The sequence below is a fragment of the Sparus aurata genome, chromosome 9, assembly GCF_900880675.1.
Source record: "Sparus aurata chromosome 9, fSpaAur1.1, whole genome shotgun sequence".
Lineage (NCBI taxonomy): Eukaryota > Metazoa > Chordata > Actinopteri > Spariformes > Sparidae > Sparus > Sparus aurata.
In genome coordinates, this window is record NC_044195.1 from 22,261,067 (window position 1) to 22,283,544 (window position 22,478).

At 41.0% G+C, this 22,478-nt stretch overlaps 1 protein-coding gene across 1 annotated transcript in view; it reads left to right on the top strand.

Annotated features, from left to right (window-relative positions):
- The window catches only part of abca12 (ATP-binding cassette, sub-family A (ABC1), member 12), an 84,846-nt gene that overhangs the window by 5,869 nt on the left and 56,499 nt on the right, over positions 1-22,478 (top strand). Inside the window, exons 5-34 of the mRNA XM_030428660.1 lie at positions 832-953; positions 1,373-1,446; positions 2,373-2,543; positions 2,659-2,852; positions 4,280-4,398; positions 4,692-4,792; positions 5,240-5,386; positions 6,859-7,025; positions 7,310-7,443; positions 8,254-8,384; positions 9,449-9,613; positions 9,968-10,176; positions 10,462-10,595; positions 10,785-10,899; positions 11,991-14,603; positions 15,309-15,421; positions 15,691-15,758; positions 15,925-16,244; positions 16,536-16,648; positions 16,917-16,984; positions 17,151-17,467; positions 17,759-17,871; positions 18,142-18,209; positions 18,438-18,757; positions 19,049-19,161; positions 19,431-19,498; positions 19,727-20,046; positions 21,457-21,569; positions 21,799-21,866; positions 22,325-22,473. Coding sequence (XP_030284520.1) covers positions 832-953; positions 1,373-1,446; positions 2,373-2,543; positions 2,659-2,852; positions 4,280-4,398; positions 4,692-4,792; positions 5,240-5,386; positions 6,859-7,025; positions 7,310-7,443; positions 8,254-8,384; positions 9,449-9,613; positions 9,968-10,176; positions 10,462-10,595; positions 10,785-10,899; positions 11,991-14,603; positions 15,309-15,421; positions 15,691-15,758; positions 15,925-16,244; positions 16,536-16,648; positions 16,917-16,984; positions 17,151-17,467; positions 17,759-17,871; positions 18,142-18,209; positions 18,438-18,757; positions 19,049-19,161; positions 19,431-19,498; positions 19,727-20,046; positions 21,457-21,569; positions 21,799-21,866; positions 22,325-22,473 — 6,927 coding nt within the window. The remainder of the gene's footprint in view (positions 1-831; positions 954-1,372; positions 1,447-2,372; positions 2,544-2,658; positions 2,853-4,279; positions 4,399-4,691; positions 4,793-5,239; positions 5,387-6,858; positions 7,026-7,309; positions 7,444-8,253; positions 8,385-9,448; positions 9,614-9,967; positions 10,177-10,461; positions 10,596-10,784; positions 10,900-11,990; positions 14,604-15,308; positions 15,422-15,690; positions 15,759-15,924; positions 16,245-16,535; positions 16,649-16,916; positions 16,985-17,150; positions 17,468-17,758; positions 17,872-18,141; positions 18,210-18,437; positions 18,758-19,048; positions 19,162-19,430; positions 19,499-19,726; positions 20,047-21,456; positions 21,570-21,798; positions 21,867-22,324; positions 22,474-22,478) is intronic.

The following is a 22,478-nucleotide window of genomic DNA, read 5'->3' on the forward strand; positions in this document are numbered from 1 at the left end:
TGCAGCTTCACACGAGACGATGAGTCAGTGTGATCATGGAAATGAACAAACAACAGACATCCCCCTGTGGTGATGGTGAGGTCTGCGCTGCCTCCTCACAAATAATGAGGCCATATTCATTCGCCCTCGAGTCAAAAAGCTGATAAAAAAGAAATATTTTGAAAGCAGTAGATCTCTGATTCTCTGCACCCGCTTATGCAATCGTTTGGAGACAAGCAGCTTTGTAGATGGAACTTGTCTTCTCTGTTTAGTTCACAAGTCAAATACCGACAATAGTTTGTGGCGATGGCCTTGCTTTGTTGGCTGTGCTTCTATTGTTGCGCTGTCACTGAACCGAGCGAAGAGTGATGGTTGCCACAAATCTTCCAGGCGAGCCGCTCTAGGTAAAGCCTTTGTTTTTGGTATTTGATTTTGAGGACTGGTTTGGTTTTCGTCCCTTAACCCAACCTCTGCTCCATTAGTTTGTTCTTTGTTCCTTGTTCTTATTTTAAAAAAAAAACAAAAAAAACAACAACAACATGCCCTTGAAGTTTTGAGTTAAATTTGAGACTCTTGTCTTTTTCAAGCAAGACCAACTAAGATGAGGAACTATCACACGATCAAAGCCTCATGAGAGCAAATGCTAACAAAAGTGTAATATTTCCTGAAATCAACTTGGTCTTCAAGTCTTATATTCAACCACTCGACCGCCCTTGAAGACATTTCAGCTTTTCAGAGAGCTGGATAAAAGCCTCTATGGGGAAAACCCTTGAAGACAGACTTCTGTTTACAATTTCATGGTCTGAATTTCTCTTAAGAGCCTCGTCTTATCCTTTTGACTCTGTATGACAGCTCGGACTCCCCAGGGGATTCTCCACTACAAGACCTGATTAAGGGGAATTTCAGACTGGATCTCCCGGACGACTCGAGCAATGATCTTGCGGCACTGATGGAGGTCTTGAACAACATGATAGGTAAGTTATCCTCATTCATGGACCCTTTTTTTTCTATGTGCGATGGTCGAAATCACATTTTCAGTCTTGTGTCACACCTCCAGTTTTGTAGCTCCAGCCTGTCTTTTATTAAACGCTTGGAAATTGTGTTAATGACAGCAAAGTTGAATTGAAGTAAATTACTTCAATTAAGCAAAAAGGCTGGAAGCAGTTTTGTGCAGATTCAAAAAATAGTGTTATTTGTTAAGTTGCAGAGGTGCAGGTTGGTAGATCCGATTTTGGATTTTACTTTAAAACAAAAAGAAGCAAGCTGTTGTTCCTTAAAACCAATTTTTGTGCTAAGCTAATTAAACTCCCTCCTGTTAGCATCATATAAAATAGACATAGGAGGGGGGTAGTCATCATCTTTTTCTTTTCTTTTCTGTGTTTTTGTTTTAAAGGTCCGTCTCTGCAGGGAAGGCCCAGTAATGTCTCTTTCACCAACGGATCCACTTCCACTTCCCCAGAAGATCAGGTGGGCATCGTTTGAGATATAACGGGAGGAACAAACCTGCTGAGGATGAGATGAGGGAAATCCTGTTTTTTCAAGTGTCACCGTAGTGAGAGCTTGTTCGCCGTCTTGTGTATTAGTCATTGTAACCGCACACTTCATTGTATTTCTTCTTTCGTAACTGACTCCATAGTGAACCTGGTAGGAAGTTATATTTGAGTACAGTGGGCACTGTGTCATAGTAGCGATAAGGACAGATTAAAGAATTAAGACAAAATGATAAAGATTTTGAAAGCAATGCAATTTAACTTTCAGTTTAATCCCTCCAGGTTTTCAACTTTCAGAGCACAGCAATAAGTTAATAGATTTATCTGTCAATTGCACTTACACTGAATTAACATGATAAGTAAAACCTTAGACAAAAGTTAAGTTTGTATGTTGTGTCACATGATGAAGGTTCAGGATTTCAGGGTAAGAGCTCATTTGGTAATGTATTATAATTTGATAATTATACTGTTTGTAATGCTGACACTTCACATGCAGATATGTGTGTAATAGTACATGGCAGTAAGTATTTTGAGAATAACGCTCACTAATTATATGGTACATGACGTCTTCTGAGCACAGAAATGATTGGTTCCTGATATTTTAATGAGAGCTGCAACAATTAATAGATAATCTGCAGGAACTTTGGCAGGAAACTGAATATGTTTAGGTTGTGGACAAAACATGACATTTCAGTACAGGTCATATTCAACTTTGGGAAACACTGATTAAATGACTAATCGATTAATCATGAAAATAGACGCCCTGATTTGAATTGTAAACATGTGATTTACAGTCTCCATTTGTGCTCAGAAAATCAAGTAATTTCGGGTGAATTTATGTTTTTAAAAAATGAACATCTTCACTTAATGTGGAACTGTAATATTCTGGTTCATCTCTTGCAGGAGACCTTGACGCAATTGCTGGAGTCAGTGAGTGTGGTGAAAAGGGCCGTCTGCACCCTGATGCTGCCAATGATAAACACGACCTCACCCGACCCAATCTCCTCTGTTGTGGTCACCTTCTGCAAGTCCAACAACACTGTGCTCGAGACCTCGCTCCAAACCCTCAACGAGGTGTGATGCTCAGTTCAGACGTCTTTTATTTCTCTTTTATGTGAAACATTTGTTGTAAATCTATAATTATACAAAACTGGTGCTGACTCTGAACTTAATTAACTCTTGTTGTCAGATACTGACACAGCTGATGCTGACCAAACCTGATGAGATGGCGACGGCGGCCGGTTTTGCGATGTTGGCGATCGATCAGTTGCAAAATGAGACCTCGCTGTGGGACACGCTGCTCGCCATCCCCCGGCTCTTCTCTTCTGGTTCTGTTGACCAAGTGCTGCGCAGCGCTGAGGTCCTACTCACCAGCATACAGGGGTAATGTACATGATGAGTGATGGAGCAGTGCAAAATGAATTCAGGACAGCTCTTAGAAGGTGTTCAGATAGTGTCTAATGTGCACCTATATGAGAATAGAGAAAAGGCAGCTATTCAGCTATTTATACCCAGACCCCTCACCCTCTGTCCACCCCCTCCACCTTTTTTTCTCAAGACTGTTCTGCCCATAACAGCGAATCTAGGTATCTACTGTTAAAAGTAGTTTAGGAACGAAGCTGTGGTTAACCACAGTACTTCCACACAGGTTGACTAGGGTTCAAAGTCTAAATTCAATGTTGACTTATAATTTTTAGACGTAGCTGACCTATTAATTTTAGGGTCTTGTTTTGTTTTTAGTTTCATTCGCAGTGTAGTTAGGCTTCGGCACTGAAAGTACTTGGTTAGGTTTCCTACACCTTGGTGCTATTTGCTATAGCCAATGTGGCTAACAATAGCATTGTTGGTCCCCAGTTACTGGAGGTACCGTATATGGATGGCAATCTTAAAATTATTCAAATTGTGCATAGTAGACCTTGGTGATGACCATCGGCAGAATAGTTAATGGAGAAATCGAAAAAAAAACCTGACCACCTGCAACATGTCGAGGGAAGTCCGCCGTAATATACTGATATGACTGTATTAGCTAGCGAGCATAATCAGTCAAGAGCTGTATTTTATCAGCTGCACACAAAATGACTATAATATTAATAAAAAAAATTCAAAAATAATTTTGATAATTATGATGATATTCCTGATCCCCTTCTTGAGAACCTACACAGCCTAACACTCAGGGAATCAAGTGAATGCTTTAAGACAGGTGCACTCTTTATAATGTAAAGGCTTGTATAGTAAACAGGTTTTTAAAAATGTTTTGTGAAGTTTGACTTTGCCTCTACTGTTGGAGCCGCTGAGAACTTCTCAGCATGCTTTGCATTCTCTTCTAGGGAGAAGCTCCTGCAGTAATCCCCCAATTGGTGTACAGTGGTATTATATGATTTTATCCTATCAGTGTTATGGTGGAGTCCCCTCTTACACCTTTTGTAAACAGTTTGTAAAATATTTTGTCAGTTCACAGTTTCTGCAATTAGTTTACATGGGTAATTCAGGGTTTCCCTAATGAATACAGATGAATCACCTTGCTTTAAAGGGCTGCGAGAGTCAAGGCTTTGTATAATGATTTCAGCAGTTTTGCCATTTAAAAGAATGTGTGAAACCGGAACGGTGACTTCAGATATACTGCATTGGTACTGACTTTCAAACACCCAGTATAACCCTGGCTGCATCCCAACAACATCTAAGGCTTAAGGATTTAGAGCACCAGGAGGACAAAGTGTTTGTTTGTCTCATCATTAGTTCTGCCAAGTGTTTGCTCCAGGTTCTGTCTTGTTTTGACCATTAAATGTTTTTCCCCCCTGTGCTTTTTCTAGTGCTATAGATGTCATCAAGAGCAATTTCCCTGAAGCTGGAGCCTCGCTCTCCACGGTGAGGCCAGTTCTTGTTGGAGGCATCAGCCTGCTCCAATATGTTCAAAACTGGCCTGGCAAAGGTAAATCATAATATCAGCTTCAAATACTCAATTTGAGGGCTTTTTTTTTTATTATGAGACTAATCTTTTTATAAATATGCACAATTAAAACCTCTGATTTCCTAATACACCTTTATAATACAGTTTCATTTCATAAAATGCTGTAGCACAACAAAGGTATGAAGCCCTGCTGTCTAATGGTGCAACAATAACATTTCATAGCAGTTTATTTAATGGAGACTACAGAGAAATGTTGTCAGTCAGGTTTTGCTTATATGCTGTCATGGTGTAACATCAGATATCATTCTGCTCAGCTGTGTCCATTACCCTCGGAGACGTTGTCACGTTGCAGAATGACTCAGTGAGTGAAATGGTCAGACAAGTTCTACAAAACGTCAAGATACCACTGGACAAGGTACGTGTTGACCAAAGTCATTTTGCAGTGTCTGTACAGTATGTTCAAGGAATATGATTGATATATGTTTCTATCAAATCTGATAAAGATCTCTTTCTACACATATTTTTCATTCCTATTATACCGTTACATATTGAACATTTTCAGATTGAATAAAGCACAGCACACAAATCTGTTGTGCCACATTTGTGTGTCAGTCTGGGTTTAACATTTTGGAATAAAGACATATTCGCATTTGCAGAGTTAAGAAAAGCAATATTAGTGTTACGCTGTATGCTATGTATGCATATGTAGCAGGAGCCAACAACTTGTTGGCTTAGCTTAGTGAGATGGCTGATTCTTACATATTGCACCTTTAATGTCAATACGAGACTGTTATCTACAAGAGAGAGTACTAAAAATATAAAATTGTTTTTATTATATTCACTGTATTCTTTTCACCTTTAGGCTATCGCCCTGACATTAGATAAAAATATGGTGCGTGGCCACATGTGTGACAACAGCAGCAGGCCGTTATGGCTAACAGCAGCGTGCAGCACAGGCACGTTGGACATGGTTCTGGGCTGGATCTCCCCTGACCTGGTGGCAAAAAAGGTAAGATGGAATGATATGAATGTTGTCATCATCAAAAGAAAAGAATCCCAGACATCAAAAAAGTGTCAGCTACTTATTATGTGCGGCTGGTTTTGTCCTTTTCTCTCTCATGCTGCTTGTCTGTGTCATTCTGTCCTTTTCTACTGATTTGGATCCTCAAGTGTCACCGTCACAAGTAATTAGATTCAGAGTGCACCGAATAATTAGTCTACTGTCGGAAGAAGGCTGTTGGCCATGGCAACGAGCAACTGCGGATCCCAGGTCGCACCTGGGGAACAGACACCTCAAAGAAATCCAATTAGCACCGCCACTGCGGTAGATGTGTTTTAATGAGATGATTCCCAATCAGATGTTGTTAGCTAATACTCTTATCATGCCGTGTGCTCGCTCTAACAGTCAGCCGGACATCAATTAGCAATCTAATGCTGGCGTATAGCAGTGATGTGCATGTGTTATGTATTACATAACCATGTCACCTACAGTGTTAGTGCTAGTGATTGACACACTTATTTGATCTTGGCTTTCTGCATCCATACCTGTAGATTAAACCTTTACAAACAGTAAAGTAAACAGTAATTTAAGTCAATAACAACCTTTACCTTGCATGTGTAAAGGTCCCATTTTGTATAAAATGAGATTTCAACATCTTTTCCATTATAAAGCAGGTCTAGCTGCAATGTAAATACACACATAGTCAGAAACTGTGCCTTCAAATGAGCTGTCAGGACTTCTGTAAGGTTGGGAAGTCACAAATATACAGCCACTGCTGTCAGCGATGCCCCCAGTATGGCCGTGGTTACTCAAAAACAGGCAGAGCTGATGCCAAAATACATTGGGTGGTACCTGCTCAGGCTTGTGAGAGTTGACCTATCAGAGAAAACCTGTTTTTTTGGAAGGGGGGCCTTAAAGTAGGAACCAAAACAGAACAGAGGATGAATAAAAGCAGTGCAGCAGTTGACAATATGAAAAAAGTAATGTATTTACATGCTTTAATGATATTAAAGCATGTAAACATTAACTAGTAAACACCGAAAATAAAAGCACTAACCTGAAAATTTGTTTGATATGTGACCTTTAACTTTTAGCATTACACGTACATAGAATGATCTTATTTCATGACAAAATACAGTAAATAGCACAGGATTTTTATATTTTTTGGCAACATTTTTTTTTGTATGTATCATATATAAATCACAGGTTTTTCTAGTTTAAGAAAATAAATTGCAGACCAACTCTACAAAACGTCTTTTTACTGGGTAATTTCTTATATACTCCTTGACAAACGATTAAGTTTGGACAGTATTATGTTCACAATGTCATGATAAAGTGTAATTTATTGAAGTTATTTTTCCTCATTATTAACTTTTTTGTTACAGGTTGAATTCACGTAAAGTGAATTAATATTACAAATCTAACCCAGAAAACGTATCCTCCCTCCTTGTTCTCGCTCATATGAACTATATTGTTCCCAGGCTCTCTTGGTGTGGAGTAAGGATGTTGCTCCTCGTGATCTGTCCTTCGCCAAAGGTCTACTGCACAGTCTGATGGGAGCTCCATCCCCAGGAGGACAGGGAGGCTCCAACATGACAAAGACCACACGTAGCATGGATACACAACCACAAAACACTGAAGAGGATCTGTAAGTACAGATTGTTCACCCCAAACAATTGCAAAGCAAACCCATTATAGGGTATATAGAGTTGGCAGGGATGTATTTTTTTCAGTATAAGCTCAGTTGGTAGTGTTGTTGTACCGATCCCTTATATCTTGTTGTACAGTTTTCCAGCACATTCGGATTTTTTGGGATGAGCGAATCTGAAATAACTTGTGTTCGTCTTACCACACCTCTGAAATTACTTTTTAAAAATGATAAATGATCCTTTCACACATGGTGTCCACTGTAATTGTACTTTGCCATGGCAGGTTTTTGCACGTCGGTCAAGTGACATTGGAGGTGATAAAAATGGTACCTGAGGTGGACATGGTCGTCCAGTGCATCCTCAGGACTGGCTTTCAGTCCATGCAGTCAGCGTCACTGACACTTGATACTGTAGAAGGTAAGACTGCCTAACGTCCTACTGACAGTGAGGGGAAAACACTTGAAATGTACACCTTTAATGACAATTTTGAAAAGATCTTTCTTATTCTAACCAGCAAATAGGCGTAGGCAAGGTTTACTTCAGCTAACATGACATTTTTAGAGTAACTTTTGATAGAGAACTGTAGATCTAAGATCTATCAGTTTTCACAGTGACACAGAAAAAGACAAGATCTGAAAGTTAACACATTCACAGGACATATTGTGTTTTCTGTAGAGCATGGTTTGTTTTTTTGTCACATGCTATTGTGACCCTATTGTTGTCCACTGAATGGAACAAGATCACACCCTTTCTCAGGGGACCGAAGACAGATAGACAGGGCTAGAGGAGTTACCGTGCGGGAAATGGACACACAGGAACATATATATATATATATATAGATATATAGATATATCTTTATATATATATCTCCATATATCTATATCTGTATCTATATCTGTATCTATGTCTGTATCTATATCTGTATATAAAATGTTCCTCCTTGCATGTCAATTACTTGCATGGTAACTCTTCTAGTTTGCTTCAACTGATCTTGACATCTTGACATATTGTCCGCCATTGAATGGAACAAGTTCACACCCTTTCTCAGGGGACTGATGACACTTAGAAAGAGTGGAAGCAATATCGGGCTAGAGGAGTTACCATGCGGGAAATGAACACACAAAGTGTCAAAAAAATGCACTTTGGTTTTACAGCATATTAGTAAATGTGACTTAGGTCAACTGATCTTGTTTTGTATTTGTTATCAACACTCTCCCTGGTTTTCAGGAATGACGACAAATGTCCTTAAAGATGCCGATCGACTCCAAAGGACTTACCTCACGTTGCTGACGAATCAGTCTGAGGCAAGCGCTTGGACAGGTCGAGTCATGGAGAGTGTTATGGAAATCATAATGAAGGTGTGCTTGCATTTTTTCAGCTGATGATAAGCTTTTGGATATTCATATACTGAAATACAATTGTGTTCACGTAGAACCCTGATCTGATGTGTGTAGTTTCAGCCATCATTCTGGTCTGTTCTCATACCAGCTTTATCACCCGTGCCATTGCTTAGATGTGGGTAGGAGTTCATGTTTGTACAACTGAAAAGGCAAGGCGAGTCTAATGACAGGTTAAGACAGTTTCACCCCTTGGTTGATTTGTCAGTTGTCAGCTGTTAAATTAATTGCCAACTCTTTTGATAATTGATTTTTAATTTTTATGCCCTTTTTTAAGGAAAAAATGTCCACACTGTCTGATTTGTCTGCTTCACAAATGTGAATACCTTTTTTTAGGCTATGACATGTTACCATATGCCGGTAATCTGAAAACCTTTGGGTTGTGGACAAAAGACATTTTTGCCATTTTCAGACATTAATTTTACCTTGTTTTGTGAAACACCGTAGTGACATATAACCAAGGTAAATTACATAAAGAGAACAGAATTATAAAACGACACACAACAACATTAATTAAGTCAAAGGTAAATAAACAAAACATGGAAAAAAGACACATTTTTATGGACCAAACAACAAATGGATTAATCCCAAGAATGAGCCACAAATGAATAGATCATGAAAATAATTGTTAGCTGCAGCACTAGCATGTTAATCTTTAGTTTCCTCTCCAAATAAGTCAGTTTTGGTTAAACCAACATTTGTTTGAAATCTGCCTGATTGTATGACTGTAAGTGAACAGTGGCCGGGAGGTTACAGCTCACATTTCTCAGCTGTGAAATTTGGTGTGTTAATAAACTCACAAACATTTATTTTAGAATAACAAAGCATCATTTATGAAAGAATAAGGTAAAACAAAATAAAACAAACAATGTAAATGTGTATGAAACTAAAGATCCGCTGACAGCTCTCAGTCTTATGATTACCTTGACTTCAGGGGATGATGTGCTTGAGGTAATTGATTACTGTCCTGAGATCACTATATGTAGAAAAACACTCATCAGTTGCTGCTTTTTGCCTCTTGCTAGAGTCTGACATCTGAGAATTTAACCTGTGGGGATGTGTTGGGTCCATTCGAATGGCTCCTCAACACAAGCAGCATTAAGATTGAGGTGTGGAGATCAATGATCTGCGAGAACAGCACCTCTCTTGAGCATGCGCTGGTGATGGACTGGATGCCAGTGGCTCAGAAGGTAAAGGTTATTCCTCCTTCAACTTTAAAGCGATACTCTCTACTTTTCTTTATTGTTTTAGATCTTTTTTTTTATTTTAGTATTGAATTGCTTAAGTACAGTCAAGATCAAAGTCCACAGCAACGAATCCTTCACAAAGAAACATGTACAGAAAAGTGTTTCCATCTAAAACTGGTTTACGTATTTCCTTCTCATGATCAGATATTAAACCAGACAATTCTTAGATTTTAAGTGACTTTAAAACCTGCGTATGTGCTTATTATGTACTGTAAACATAAAAACACAACACATTTTTCATTAAGATAAGATGTGCTTTCTGCTTTATTAAAACCGTATCATATTATCTTTCCGCAGGTTCAAGAAGTGTTCGACACCATCCTGGTCAAAGCAAACTACAGCGTAACACTTCCCATGATTCTGTCTGAGTGGCACAACTTGTACAACAAGAGCCTTCAGTTTGCCGGGCTTATACAAAGAGTGTCCACAGAGCTGGGTGAGGCGTACTGGATGAACTGGATGCCGGACAACAGCACTCATGACATCACTGGGACTCTTCAACACAGGTCTTAAGAAAGTGCTGATTGTATACCTGCAGGGTTTCATTCCAGAGAGATTCATAACAGGCCTTCATACCTTTCTTAAATACTGATATATTGTAATGTCCAGTTTTAATGTCTGTAGTTAGACAAACAACACGAATGGCTAATTTCAGTGAATTCAGTGGAAGGAAAAAAAAATAAGGTGAATAGGAGGATTGTATTTTTGGATAATATGTCTCATTTCATGCTGTCAATCATGTCATTCTCTGAACAGTGTTGTGCTTTTCTTTTTCTTTGCTATGCGTGCAGTGTTTTCATGTCCATGGTGGGTTTCGGAAACAACATAGAGAGGAGTCCGCTGTGGCCTGTTGTAAAAGACTATTTCCACATGGCTTACTGGATTTTGAACTACAGGCCCGGTGTCACAGTTCAGCCAGCAAACTGTGAGTCTCTTTTCTTTTCTTTTCTTTTCTTTTCTTTTCTTTTCTTTTCTTTTCTTTTCTTTTCTTTTCTTTTCTTTTCTTCTCTTCTCTTCTCTTCTCTTCTCTTCTCTTCTCTTCTCTTGCAATGATTTATTTAAGACAGTGACTAAAGCCAGAATATGTATGTAATGTGTTTGCCTGTCCCTTTAGGTTCTGTTAACATCTCCAACTTAGCCATTCAGTGCGATACTGGTCTGGACTGGTCAGTGTTTGTTCAAGCAGCGACTCAGGCCCTGATGTCACCCAACCAAGATGTCCTGCTGAAGTAAGTGACAAAGCCTTGCAGTTTAAATAGATTATACCTTATTAAACATATTGTATATGCCGTGGTACTGAATTTTCTGCTCATGAGTCTGAACTGTTGATAAGATGATAAGAGATACATGCTGGTTGGCTTTCTTGCTGAGAGTGAGATTAGAAGAGCAATGCCACTCATTAAGTATAGAGCTATAGCCAGCAGCTGGTTAACTAGCTATAAAGCTACATGTTGGATGACGTTCTGGTTGCCTACAGCACTCAAGGAGCCACTGCACCCTATAGATATAGAACACCACATGTGACATTACATCATGACTCACGGGATAACAGTCTGCCATCTCACCTAGGTATTGTTAACAATTGCCGCCTACGGGCAAGCACCTATGGTTGTTGGCTGTGCCTGCAGCACTCATTGCCTTTACAGAAGGGAGGCTGGCATCACTTTCCATACGTCCCTGTAGAGTCGATGAGAGATTCATTTTTTGAACATATACTATTAGGTACAATGTAACGGAAAAGCTTACTGCTTGGTCAAAGTTGTTGATCGCTGTCGTTCTATGCCATTGCACATAGCAATCAAAATGAAAAATTCAGCAAGACACCATTATAATCTAAACAAAAAGCAAAGCTCAGGCAAATAAACATTTGGTCACATTAGCCACGTACTAGTTCCCCACATCTTCATTATCATAAAAGCACAAATTGTCAGAGCAGAACATGTTACATTAGTCTGTTTAAAGGGAGGCAGGTATTTTACCAGGGGGCTGTTTGTCCATTTTTCAGTCTTTGTGCTAAGCTAAGCTAACTGGTCGCTTGAGTATTGAATGGATAGATGCATGGGTGGTATTAATATTCTCATCTAACTCTTAGCAAAAAAAAACAAAGTGCATTCACCAAAATGTCAAATAATGCCTTCAATTGATTGATTAACATACAATGAATGCTATTGTTAGTGATTTGGATGGTTAAAGAGGCATCCTCTGTGCACAGATTCAGAACATAGCGTAGAAAAAGGTATTAGTTTTTTGTTGTAACTGCTTCATTGGCTTCTTGTGGAATTCTGCCAAATTCTTATCCTCTCTCCTCTTTTCTCTGTAGCTGTCTCAAAGGAAGTGTGAATCTGTTGCAGCAAGTGTACGGTGATGTCTTTAAAAATCTGGCAGGATCATACTTGAAGCAAGGAATCCAAGGTGGAGATGCGCTCTCTGCCTACATGATCAACCTTGTGAATAACCTCGATGGAATCATTCTGACCCTCTCAAGACTTTCTGACCAAAACATCTCGAACCCTGATGTCATGCTTCCCTTGATCGGTAACCTGTTACAGTCCACAGGCTTGGCTCCACTGCTGCCTCTGTTCACCAGTGAAGGTCCCCTCAATGTGTCCGCTGTAATTGATGTGGCCTCAAAGCTTGGCAGGCTCAACCAACACATTTTTACCTTCAACGAGACAGACCCAACAATGCCTGACCTGGAACGGTTGATAATGCGTTTCCTCTCCTTAGAAGGTAACCTCACCGTGTCTCTTTCCAACATCATGGGACACAGTCTGCTTACCTATTCGGACTACTTCCACCCTGACGATATCGCCCGTTTCAGAGAAGCAATAAAGCCTTTCACCAACCAGACCTCAGCAGGCATTGTAGAGGCCATCCTCAGTGCCATGGAGCTACTAAAGAAAGTGATGGATTCTCCAAACGGTGACCCAACTAACATCATTCTTGGGTACATACGTCAGCTTCAAGAATTTGTGAAATCTCTCTATCGGGTGCGGAAAATCCAACATCTCACATTACCAACTGGGGAACTTGGAGCAAATGTCTCTGACCTCCATGGGGTTTCCAAGGACTTTCTCAACCTCCTCAACCCAGAGATGCTCATGAACCTGACTCAGGCTGGACCAGATGCTGCCCAGGACATTGTTACAGAGAAATTTGTGGCATTCCTACCACCTGAGGTCCAACAGGACGCGAAGCGCTTTCTCAAAGATTTCAAAGCTCTTCAGCATCATATAGCCACATGTGCAGCAGGTGAAAACTGTCTGGCTGGAATCTCAGAAATCTTCACCTTCCTCAATAAGATATTAGACTTGACGCTTGCGGCTGATGTTAACGTCACCATCAAATTAGCTGCGACCAACTCTGTTCTGGTTGGACGTCAGTATGAAGAACTTACATCACTGTTCTTCTCACTCCTCCTGCCACCAAATGATGCAGCGTATGTCAGAACATTCAAACAGACTCTTCATTTCATCAGACTGCTCATGGCTAGACCAAACATCACCGTATCTGATGTCCAGAATGCTCTAAGACAGTCCAACCTGACACTTGAGGAGCTCGACCAAATTGCCGCTCTAGCTGGAGCTGCCAACATAAACGACCTGATGTTGAATATAATGGTGATTATCAATGCTCGCCAGTGTTTTGAACCACAGCATAACCCGCTTATGACAGCACAGTGTGTTCAGAGATTGATAAACGGGGTCAGCGGTTTCCTGACAAACATACCTGCTCTACGTAATGCGACAGCCATCCTCTCCCTCGTCCCAGTAATCGCCAATAACACTATCAACGATCTCCTCATGGTTAACTTCAACTCCGATCCTCACATGGCTGTCGTACACACCCTGAACAGCACCCTGGCCAATGTCAAGAAGAGCCTCCAGATGATCCAACTGAACACTCCGGAGATCATGACTGAATTCAAAGTGCTGGAGGATCTGATACAACTAGCTGCCAACCCAGAACCATTTAGCAACTTGAACACAACCTTGATGATGAACCCTATGCATGCTCAGAAAGTCTATCTGCAGATTATAAATTTCTACTTGACAAGGCTGGCAAATATCACCAGTGCCAGCTCAGTCTCAGAGCTCCTCGGTGACTTTCTCTCCCTCACACGAATGCAAGTGGCATTACAGCTGGCACAGACAGATTTCACTTTATTCGTGAGCAATCAGGTCGAGCTCCTCATGAACAGCCTCCAGTACCCAATAGATGGTGCAGGGGTTACTAAAATTGGCGAGACGGCAGTCAACATTCTCTGGCGTCAGTTTGACCTCATAAAAGCCTACGCAGAGGCTCTGAATTATTGTCCTACACCGGTTTGCAACACAACCATTCTGAATGTCACTGAGCTCCAAGTTAAGCAATACCTCAGCCTGATAAAGAAGTGGATGAAACAACCAAATGTCCCTTTGATCATCACTAGCATGCTCCAATGGGGCAACACTTCCATGAATATCTCAACCCCTGTGACAGACTTCCAGCAACTGCTGCAGACGATGGTTAACTTCCTCAGTGGTGATCAAATGGCCTACCTCTCCATCATTGGCAATATCACCCAGTCCCTGAGCAAAGCCCTAATGGTGGCAGAGCAACCAGGTGGCCTACAGAGTGAACAGTTCTTAGACGCCATCATGGAAGCAGTCCAAAGTCTAATGCAGAACCTGGTCTCTGAACCCCCATCACACAATTTACTGCAGGACATCCGGGGAATTGTGGACAGCTCCATTAAACTCATTGTCCAACAAGACATGAGTGTTGCCTCATCACGCAACATCTCCCTCAGCATCCTTAAGAGGGCTGGTCCCATCATCCAACAGATAGTACCAGAACCGGTCTCTCCATACCTTCTTGCTGCACTCAAAGTAGGAACCACATACTTTGTGACCATCTCTGAAGTCGTTGGACCAGACACTGTGAATCAGTTGTGAGTAATGCTGCCATTTCTCTAATACTTAAATAGACCAAATGACTACATTTCCATAATTAGTTATGCAGTTGAAAAATAATTGGAATAACACCCATCAATAAATGTGGATACAGCTTAGCTGTGCCAGATAAACAATATGCACATGATATTTTATGCTCATGGTAGTATATACACAAATTTCTAAAAAAATATGTAACGATGACTGTGAAGGCATACTTGTTAGGAAACAAATATGTGTCTTGCATCACAGAGAGGACACATCATTTCAAAATGAAAAACAATCAATCAAATAATCTTAAGAAAAGTGATCATATATCAAAAGGTCTTCATGCGCTAATAAAGGATAAAGAAGTGTTGGTAAACTCATCTCCCATTGTTTTTTTTATTTTGGAATCTGTAGTATATACTCTTATCTAATTTCACATGTTTTTGTGGGGGATACTATGTGCGAGCCATGCTTTCAACCATGGTGACAGACTTGTGCAATTCACTACAAATCAGGAAACCGTAATACGACTGGACGTCAGTGAGTAGATAACCACCAGGTGTTGTCCTTCCAGTGATCCTACTGATCAACCTCTGGTCCTGATGGATCATTTAGACCAAATGCAAAGATGGACTCTACGCATTCCTGCCATGCTTTGATGACCTTTTCATGAGACACGTTCAGATGTGAAATATTGATGTGTTTTGTTTCTTAAGAATTTTGAATCAGATGGAGACAGTTAAGAGCCTCCTGCCGCCAAACAGCACCGCCCAGGCCTACATCTCTGTCTTCATTAACATCACTCACTTCATCTTGGATTCTGGCCAAGGCAAGTCCGATCTCTGTGTCACTGTAGGTGGACAACATGTTGAATTCTGATTAACTTTGATGGAGCGGAGGTCACACTGTGTACTTCATTATTCAAGTGTTAATGTCAGACACCCTGAGAGCTGCGGATGAAAATAGCACAATGTTATTGTGGACAGTTGTCAGAGAACAACCTTCACTTCAAGTTTGACAGAAAAGATGTTTACAATACAGTGTCTGACACTGAGATTGACTTGTCCACTTTGTGAGCAATATTTCTTGTGATTTCAGGCAACATGAGTCTCTGGGCAACTTTTGAAAATGCATCAGCAGAAAATTTGCCTTTGATTATTGGCAAGGTAAGGCTTGATAGACTATAAGGTCTGCGCATTAAACGATACATTACATTAAAAATAAACCCCTAATTAAACATGTCAGCTTCGTCTCTGATCACTGTCAACTCAGACAGTGCTGATCAAATATGAATCGTGATGCTTAACTGCATTACATATTTCTGTCCATCAGATTGGCCAACAACTCTCAGGCGCCATCATGGAAGCAGTCCAAAGTGTGATGCAGATCCTGGACTTGGACCCTCCGTCACTCGTGGTACAGCAGGACATCCAGGGAATTGTGGATGATTTAATTAAACTGATTGGCCAGCCAGACATGAGTGCTCCCTCATCACGCAACATCTCCCTCCACATCCTGAAGAGGGCCGAAAGGGTCATCCAACAGTTGGTACCAGAAATGTTTGCTGAGTACCTGCTTCCTGCACTCAGAGCAGCAACCACATACTTTGAGACCACCTCTACAGTCATTGGACCAGACACTGTGAATCAGTTGTGAGTAATGCTGCCATTTCTCTAACACTTAAGTAGACCAAATGACCACAATTCCATAATTTGCTGTCAACTAGTTTATGGAACATAATTACATTTATCTTACATGCCAGGAAAATGGTCTCATGGTAGATAACCAGGAGCTGTTGGCATTCCAGTGATCCTACTGAACGACCTCTGGTCCAAATGGATCATTTAAACCAAACACAATGATGGAATGTACGCATTCCTGCCATGCTTTGATTACCTTTTCATGAGTCAGATGTGAAATATTGATGTGTTTTGATTCTTAAGAATTTTGAATCAGATGGAGACAGTCAAGAGCCTCCTGCCGCCAAACAGCACCGCCCAGGCCTTCATCTCTGTCTTCATTAACATCACTCACTTCATCTTGGATTCTGGCCAAGGCAAGTCCGATCTCTGTGTCACTGTAGGTGGACAACATGTTGAATTCTGATGAACTCCGATGGAGCGGAGATCACACTGTGTACTTCATTATTCAATCGTAATTTCAGACAGCCTGAGAGCTGCGGATGAAAATAGCACATTGTTACTGTGTACAGTTGTCAGAGAACAACCCTTCACTTCAAGTTTGACAGAAAAGATGTTTATGTACAATATTTGACTATGAGATTGACTCGTCCACTTTGTGAGCAATATTTCTTGTGATTTCAGGCAACATGAGTCTCTGGGCAACTTTTGAAAATGCATCAGCAGAAAATTTGCCTTTGATTATTGGCAAGGTAAGGCTAGATAGTCTATAAGGTCTGCACATTAAATGATACATTACATTAACAATAAACCCCTAATTAAACATGTCAGCCTCGTCTCTGATCACTGTCAACTCAGACAGTGCTGATCAAATATGATTCGTGATGTTTTACTGCATTACATATTTCTGTCCAACAGATTGGCCAACAACTCTCAGGCGCCATCATGGAAGCAGTCCAAAGTTTGATGCAGATCCTGGACTTGGACCCTCCGTCACTCGTGGTACAGCAGGACATCCGGGGAATTGTGGTTGACTTAATTAAACTTATTGGCCAACCAGACATGAGTGCTCCCTCATCACGCAACATCTCCCTCCACATACTAAAGAGGGCCGAAAGAGTCATCCAACAGTTGGTACCAGAAATGTTTGCTGAATACCTTCCTGCACTCAAAGCAGCAACCACATACTTTGAGACCACCTCTACAGTCGTTGGACCAGACACTGTGAATCAGTTGTGAGTAATGCTGCCATTTCTCTAATACTGAAATAGACCAAATGACCACAATTCCATAATTTGCTGTCAACTAGTTTATGGAACATAATTACATTCATCTTACATGCCAGGAAAATGGTCTCATAGTAGATAACCAGGAGATGGTGGCATTCCAGTGATCCTACTGAACGACCTCTGGTCCAGATGGATCATTTAAACCAAACACAAAGATGGACTGTACGCATTCCTGCCATGCTTTGATGACCTTTTCATGAGTCAGATGTGAAATATTGATGTGTTTTGTTTCTTAAGAATTTTGAATCAGATGGAGACAGTCAAGAGCCTCCTGCCGCCAAACAGCACCGCCCAGGCCTACATCTCTGTCTTCATTAACATCACTCACTTCATCTTGGATTCTGGCCAAGGCAAGTCCGATCTCTGTGTCACTGTAGGTGGACAACATGTTGAATTCTGATGAACTCTCATGGAGCGGAGATCACACTGTGTACTTCATTATTCAAGCGTTAATATCAGACAGCCTTGAGAGCTGCGGATGAAAATAGCACAATGTTACTGTGGACAGTTGTCAGAGAACAACCCTTCACTTCAAGGTTGACAGAAAATATGTTTATGTACAACATTTGACCATGAGATTGACTCGTCCACTTTGTGAGCAATATTTCTTGTGATTTCAGGCAACATGAGTCTCTGGGCAATTTTTGAGAGTGCATCAACAGAAAATTTGCCTTTGATTATTGGCAAGGTAAGGCTTGATACTCTATAAGACGTTCAGAAGTGAATTCTCTCCTTTTTGTGTGTAGTGCAAATTCATTTTGTGGAAAATTGAACTTTTGGCAAGGTCTGCCCATTAAACGATATATTGCATTTAAAATAAACCCCTGATTAAACATGTCAGCATCGTCAACCAAGACAGTGCTGATCAAATATGAATCATGACGCTTTTACTGCATTACATATTTCTGTCCAACAGATTGGCCAACACCTCTCAGGCGCCATCATGGAAGCAGTCCAAAGTGTGATGCAGATCCTGGACTTGGACCCTCCGTCACTCGTGGTACAGCAGGACATCCGGGGAATTGTGGATGACTTAATTAAACTCATTGGCCAACCAGACATGAGTGCTCCCTCATCACGCAACATCTCCCTCCACATCCTGAGGAGGGCCGAAAGGGTCATCCAACAGTTGGTACCAGAAATGTTTGCTGAGTACCTGCTTCCTGCACTCAAAGCAGCAACCACATACTTTGAGACCACCTCCACAGTCATTGGACCAGACACTGTGAATCAGTTGTGAGTAATGCTGCCATTTCTCTAACACTTAAATAGACCAAATGACCACAATTCCATAATTTGCTGTCAACTAGTTTATGGAACACAATTACATTCATCGTACATGCCAGGAAAATAGTCTCATAGTAGATAACCAGGAGCTGTTCGCATTCCAGTGATGCTACTGAACGACCTCTGGTCCAGATGGATCATTTAAACCAAACACAAAGATTGACTGTACACATTCCTGCCATGCACTGATGACCTTTTCATGAGTCAGATGTGAAATATTGATGGGTTTTGTTTCTTAAGAATTTTGAATCAGATGGAGACAGTCAAGAGCCTCCTGCCGCCAAACAGCACCGCCAAGGCCTACATTTCTGTCTTCATTAACATCACTCACTTCATCTTGGATTCTGGCCAAGGCAAGTCCGATCTCTGTGTCACTGTAGGTGGACAACATGTTGAATTCTGATTAACTTTGATGGAGCGGAGATCACACTGTGTACTTCATTATTCAAGCGTTAATGTCAGACAGCCTGAGAGCTGCGGATGAAAATAGCACAATGTTACTGTGGACAGTTGTCAGAGAACAACCCTTCACTTCAAGGTTGACAGAAAATATGTTTATGTACAATATTTGACCATGAGATTGACTCGTCCACTTTGTGAGCAATATTTCTTGTGATTTCAGGCAACATGAGTCTCTGGGCAATTTTTGAGAGTGCATCAACAGAAAATTTGCCTTTGATTATTGGCAAGGTAAGGCTTGATACTCTATAAGACGTTCAGAAGTGAATTCTCTCCTTTTTGTGTGTAGTGCAAATTCATTTTGTGGAAAATTGAACTTTGGGAAAGGTCTGCGCATTAAACGATACATTGCATTTAAAACAAACCCCTGATTAAACATGTCAGCATCGTCAACCAAGACAGTGCTGAACAAATGTGAATCATGACGCTTTTACTGCATTACATATTTCTGTCCAACAGATTGGTCAACACCTCTCAGGCGCCATCATGGAGGCAGTTCAAAGTGTGATGCAGATCCTGGACTTGGACCCTCCGTCAGTCATGGTACAGCAGGACATCCGGGGAATTGTGGATGACTTAATGAAACTAATTGGCCAACCAGACATGAGCGCACCCTCATCACGCAACATCTCCCTCCACATCCTGAAGAGGGCCGAAAGAGTCATCCAACAGATAGTACCAGAAATGTTTGCTGAGTACCTGCTTCCTGCACTCGGAGCAGCAACCACATACTTTGAGACCACCTCTACAGTCATTGGACCAGACACTGTGAATCAGTTGTGAGTAATGCTGCCATTTCTCTAACACTTAAATAGACCAAATGACCACAATTCCATCATTTGTTATGCGGATGAGAAAGGCTTGAAATTAGCACCATCAACAAATGTGGACAAAGTTTAGCAGATAAAGAGACATGTTATGTTCATAATACTAAATAGACAAAATCATTTAAAATATTTGTGGTATGATTATTTTAGCAGTAATAAACTGTGCTTTGAATAAGAACTGCAACATTTAGTTGATTGATCAATTGGTCAATTACTAAATTAATGGCTATTAAAGCTGGGGTTGGTAAGACTGTAGAAACCAAGTAAAATTTTGACATTATCCAACCGAAAAAAAACGACCTCCTCCCTTCAGTGTTGCTCCTCCAAAACACATGAACGCATACTGACTACACCAACACTGTCGCTGTGCAGCTGGGAGATGCATTAGCTGCTGGTTCGCTATGTTCAACACGCTGTTTTAGCTTTTTAGTCTTATAAATTCCAAAAAAAAAAAAAGATTCTGAAAGTCCACAATCATGTTAACACGGGCAAAACAGCTATCACAAACGTACCTCAGTTTGAAAAGGCTGCCAAGCGCAGCAGTTACTCTGGGTCTATGCTTTATGCTAACATTAGCTGCTACCGGACTTTGTTGCTGCCCTCCTGGGGTCCTCTTTCATTGGGCTCAGGGGCTGTGTGCTAAGTGCTACTGAGCTAGCTAGCTGCTAAGCTCAAAGGCTACTGTACTGTGAGCACAGCACATCGTTATCGTCACTAACCATATAACTACTTCAAGTCTCACACGTAAGAAAACACTTTATATTATTGTAATGAACGTAAACAACTGACATGACTGAATTGTTAGTACTCACAGCTGTCAAGCTAGCTGATTGTGGCTGCACTGTCTCTGCCATTCTTGTGCCACCAGCTCGCTAATAGCTTTAGCAATGCATCCTCTTAGCCTTGTGGAAGACGTAGATACGTAGGTAGACAGACATGTAGCCTGTCCCGTTTTTTTGTATGGGCTGAATTAATCTAATTGGATGGGCTTATTGAAGGCCCTCAACAGCCACAGTTCTGCAGCGTATTAGTGATTGTTGTCGGGATGTTCAGAGATTGTCTACAAATGTAACAAAAATGCTGCTCGAGTAACTTTCCAACCCTAGCTGTAAATCGTCTTTTGGATGTACTGTCAACTGCTTAATGGAACAAAGTTTCATTCATCTTACATGCCAGGAAAATATTCCCATAGTAGATAACCACCAGGTGTTGTCATTCCAGTGATCCTACTGAACAACCTCTGGTCCAGATGGATCATTTAAACCAAACACAAAGATGGACTGTACGCACTCCTGCCATGCTTTGATGACCTTTCATGAGACATGTTCAGATGTGAAATATTGATGTGTTTTGTTTCTTAAGAATTTTGAATCAGATGGAGACAGTCAAGAGCCTCCTGCCGCCAAACAGCACCGCCCAGGCCTACATCTCTGTCTTCATTAACATCACTCACTTCATCTTGGATTCTGGCCAAGGCAAGTCCGATCTCTGTGTCACTGTAGGTGGACAACATGTTGAATTCTGATGAACTCTGATGGAGCGGAGATCACACTGTGTACTTCATTATTCAAGCGTTAATGTCAGACAGCCTTGAGAGCTGCGGATGAAAATAGCACAATGTTACTGTGGACAGTTGTCAGAATCTGATCCCTCACTCAAAGTTTCACTCAGTGAGATTGACTCATCCCACTCTTGTTATTTCAGGCAACATGAGTCTCTGGGCAACTTTTGAGAAGGCATCAGCAGAAGATTTGCCCGTAATGTTCGGCAAGGTAAGACCTAATACACTATGCGTGTATGAGAAGATCATAATCGTTTGTTTTTTTGATTGTGTTTATTGTGAATGTCGGCCAACGCCTTGTTATAAACCACCCCTTATCAGATAGGCTGGTCATGGGGGTTTTGGAATGCAGTATCATTTATAATCATACAAACATCTTATCATTTATAAAAAGCTGTGTCCTGTATTTTGAATGTGAAACTACCCTCCATGTTGCCTATGCCAGCATTTTCTTTATACCGGCCTCCACAGACAGTCATAGGGCGAGTGGCCATTTTGTGCCCGCTTGAAACCCGAGGCTTACTAAACGTACTAATTACTTCTTCCTCAAAAAGCTGTAGAGACACAATTTAGCGTAGTGTTCAATTGTAATGTTTATATGAATTTGGGCAAATCCAAACGCTGCTGCACCATTTTTTTCACCTTGTTTGCCTATTCTTTAATCGTCAGATGGGCAAACTCTTGAGCATGCTTTGGCCACTTATCATGGGAGGCTCAGGCTCACATACGACTGCTCCATCTCTGGAGGGCTTTGCTCATCTTGCTCCGGTCCTGGAGCAGCTGATGACTGGGGAGGCAGACCAAGACACATGGGATAAGTAAG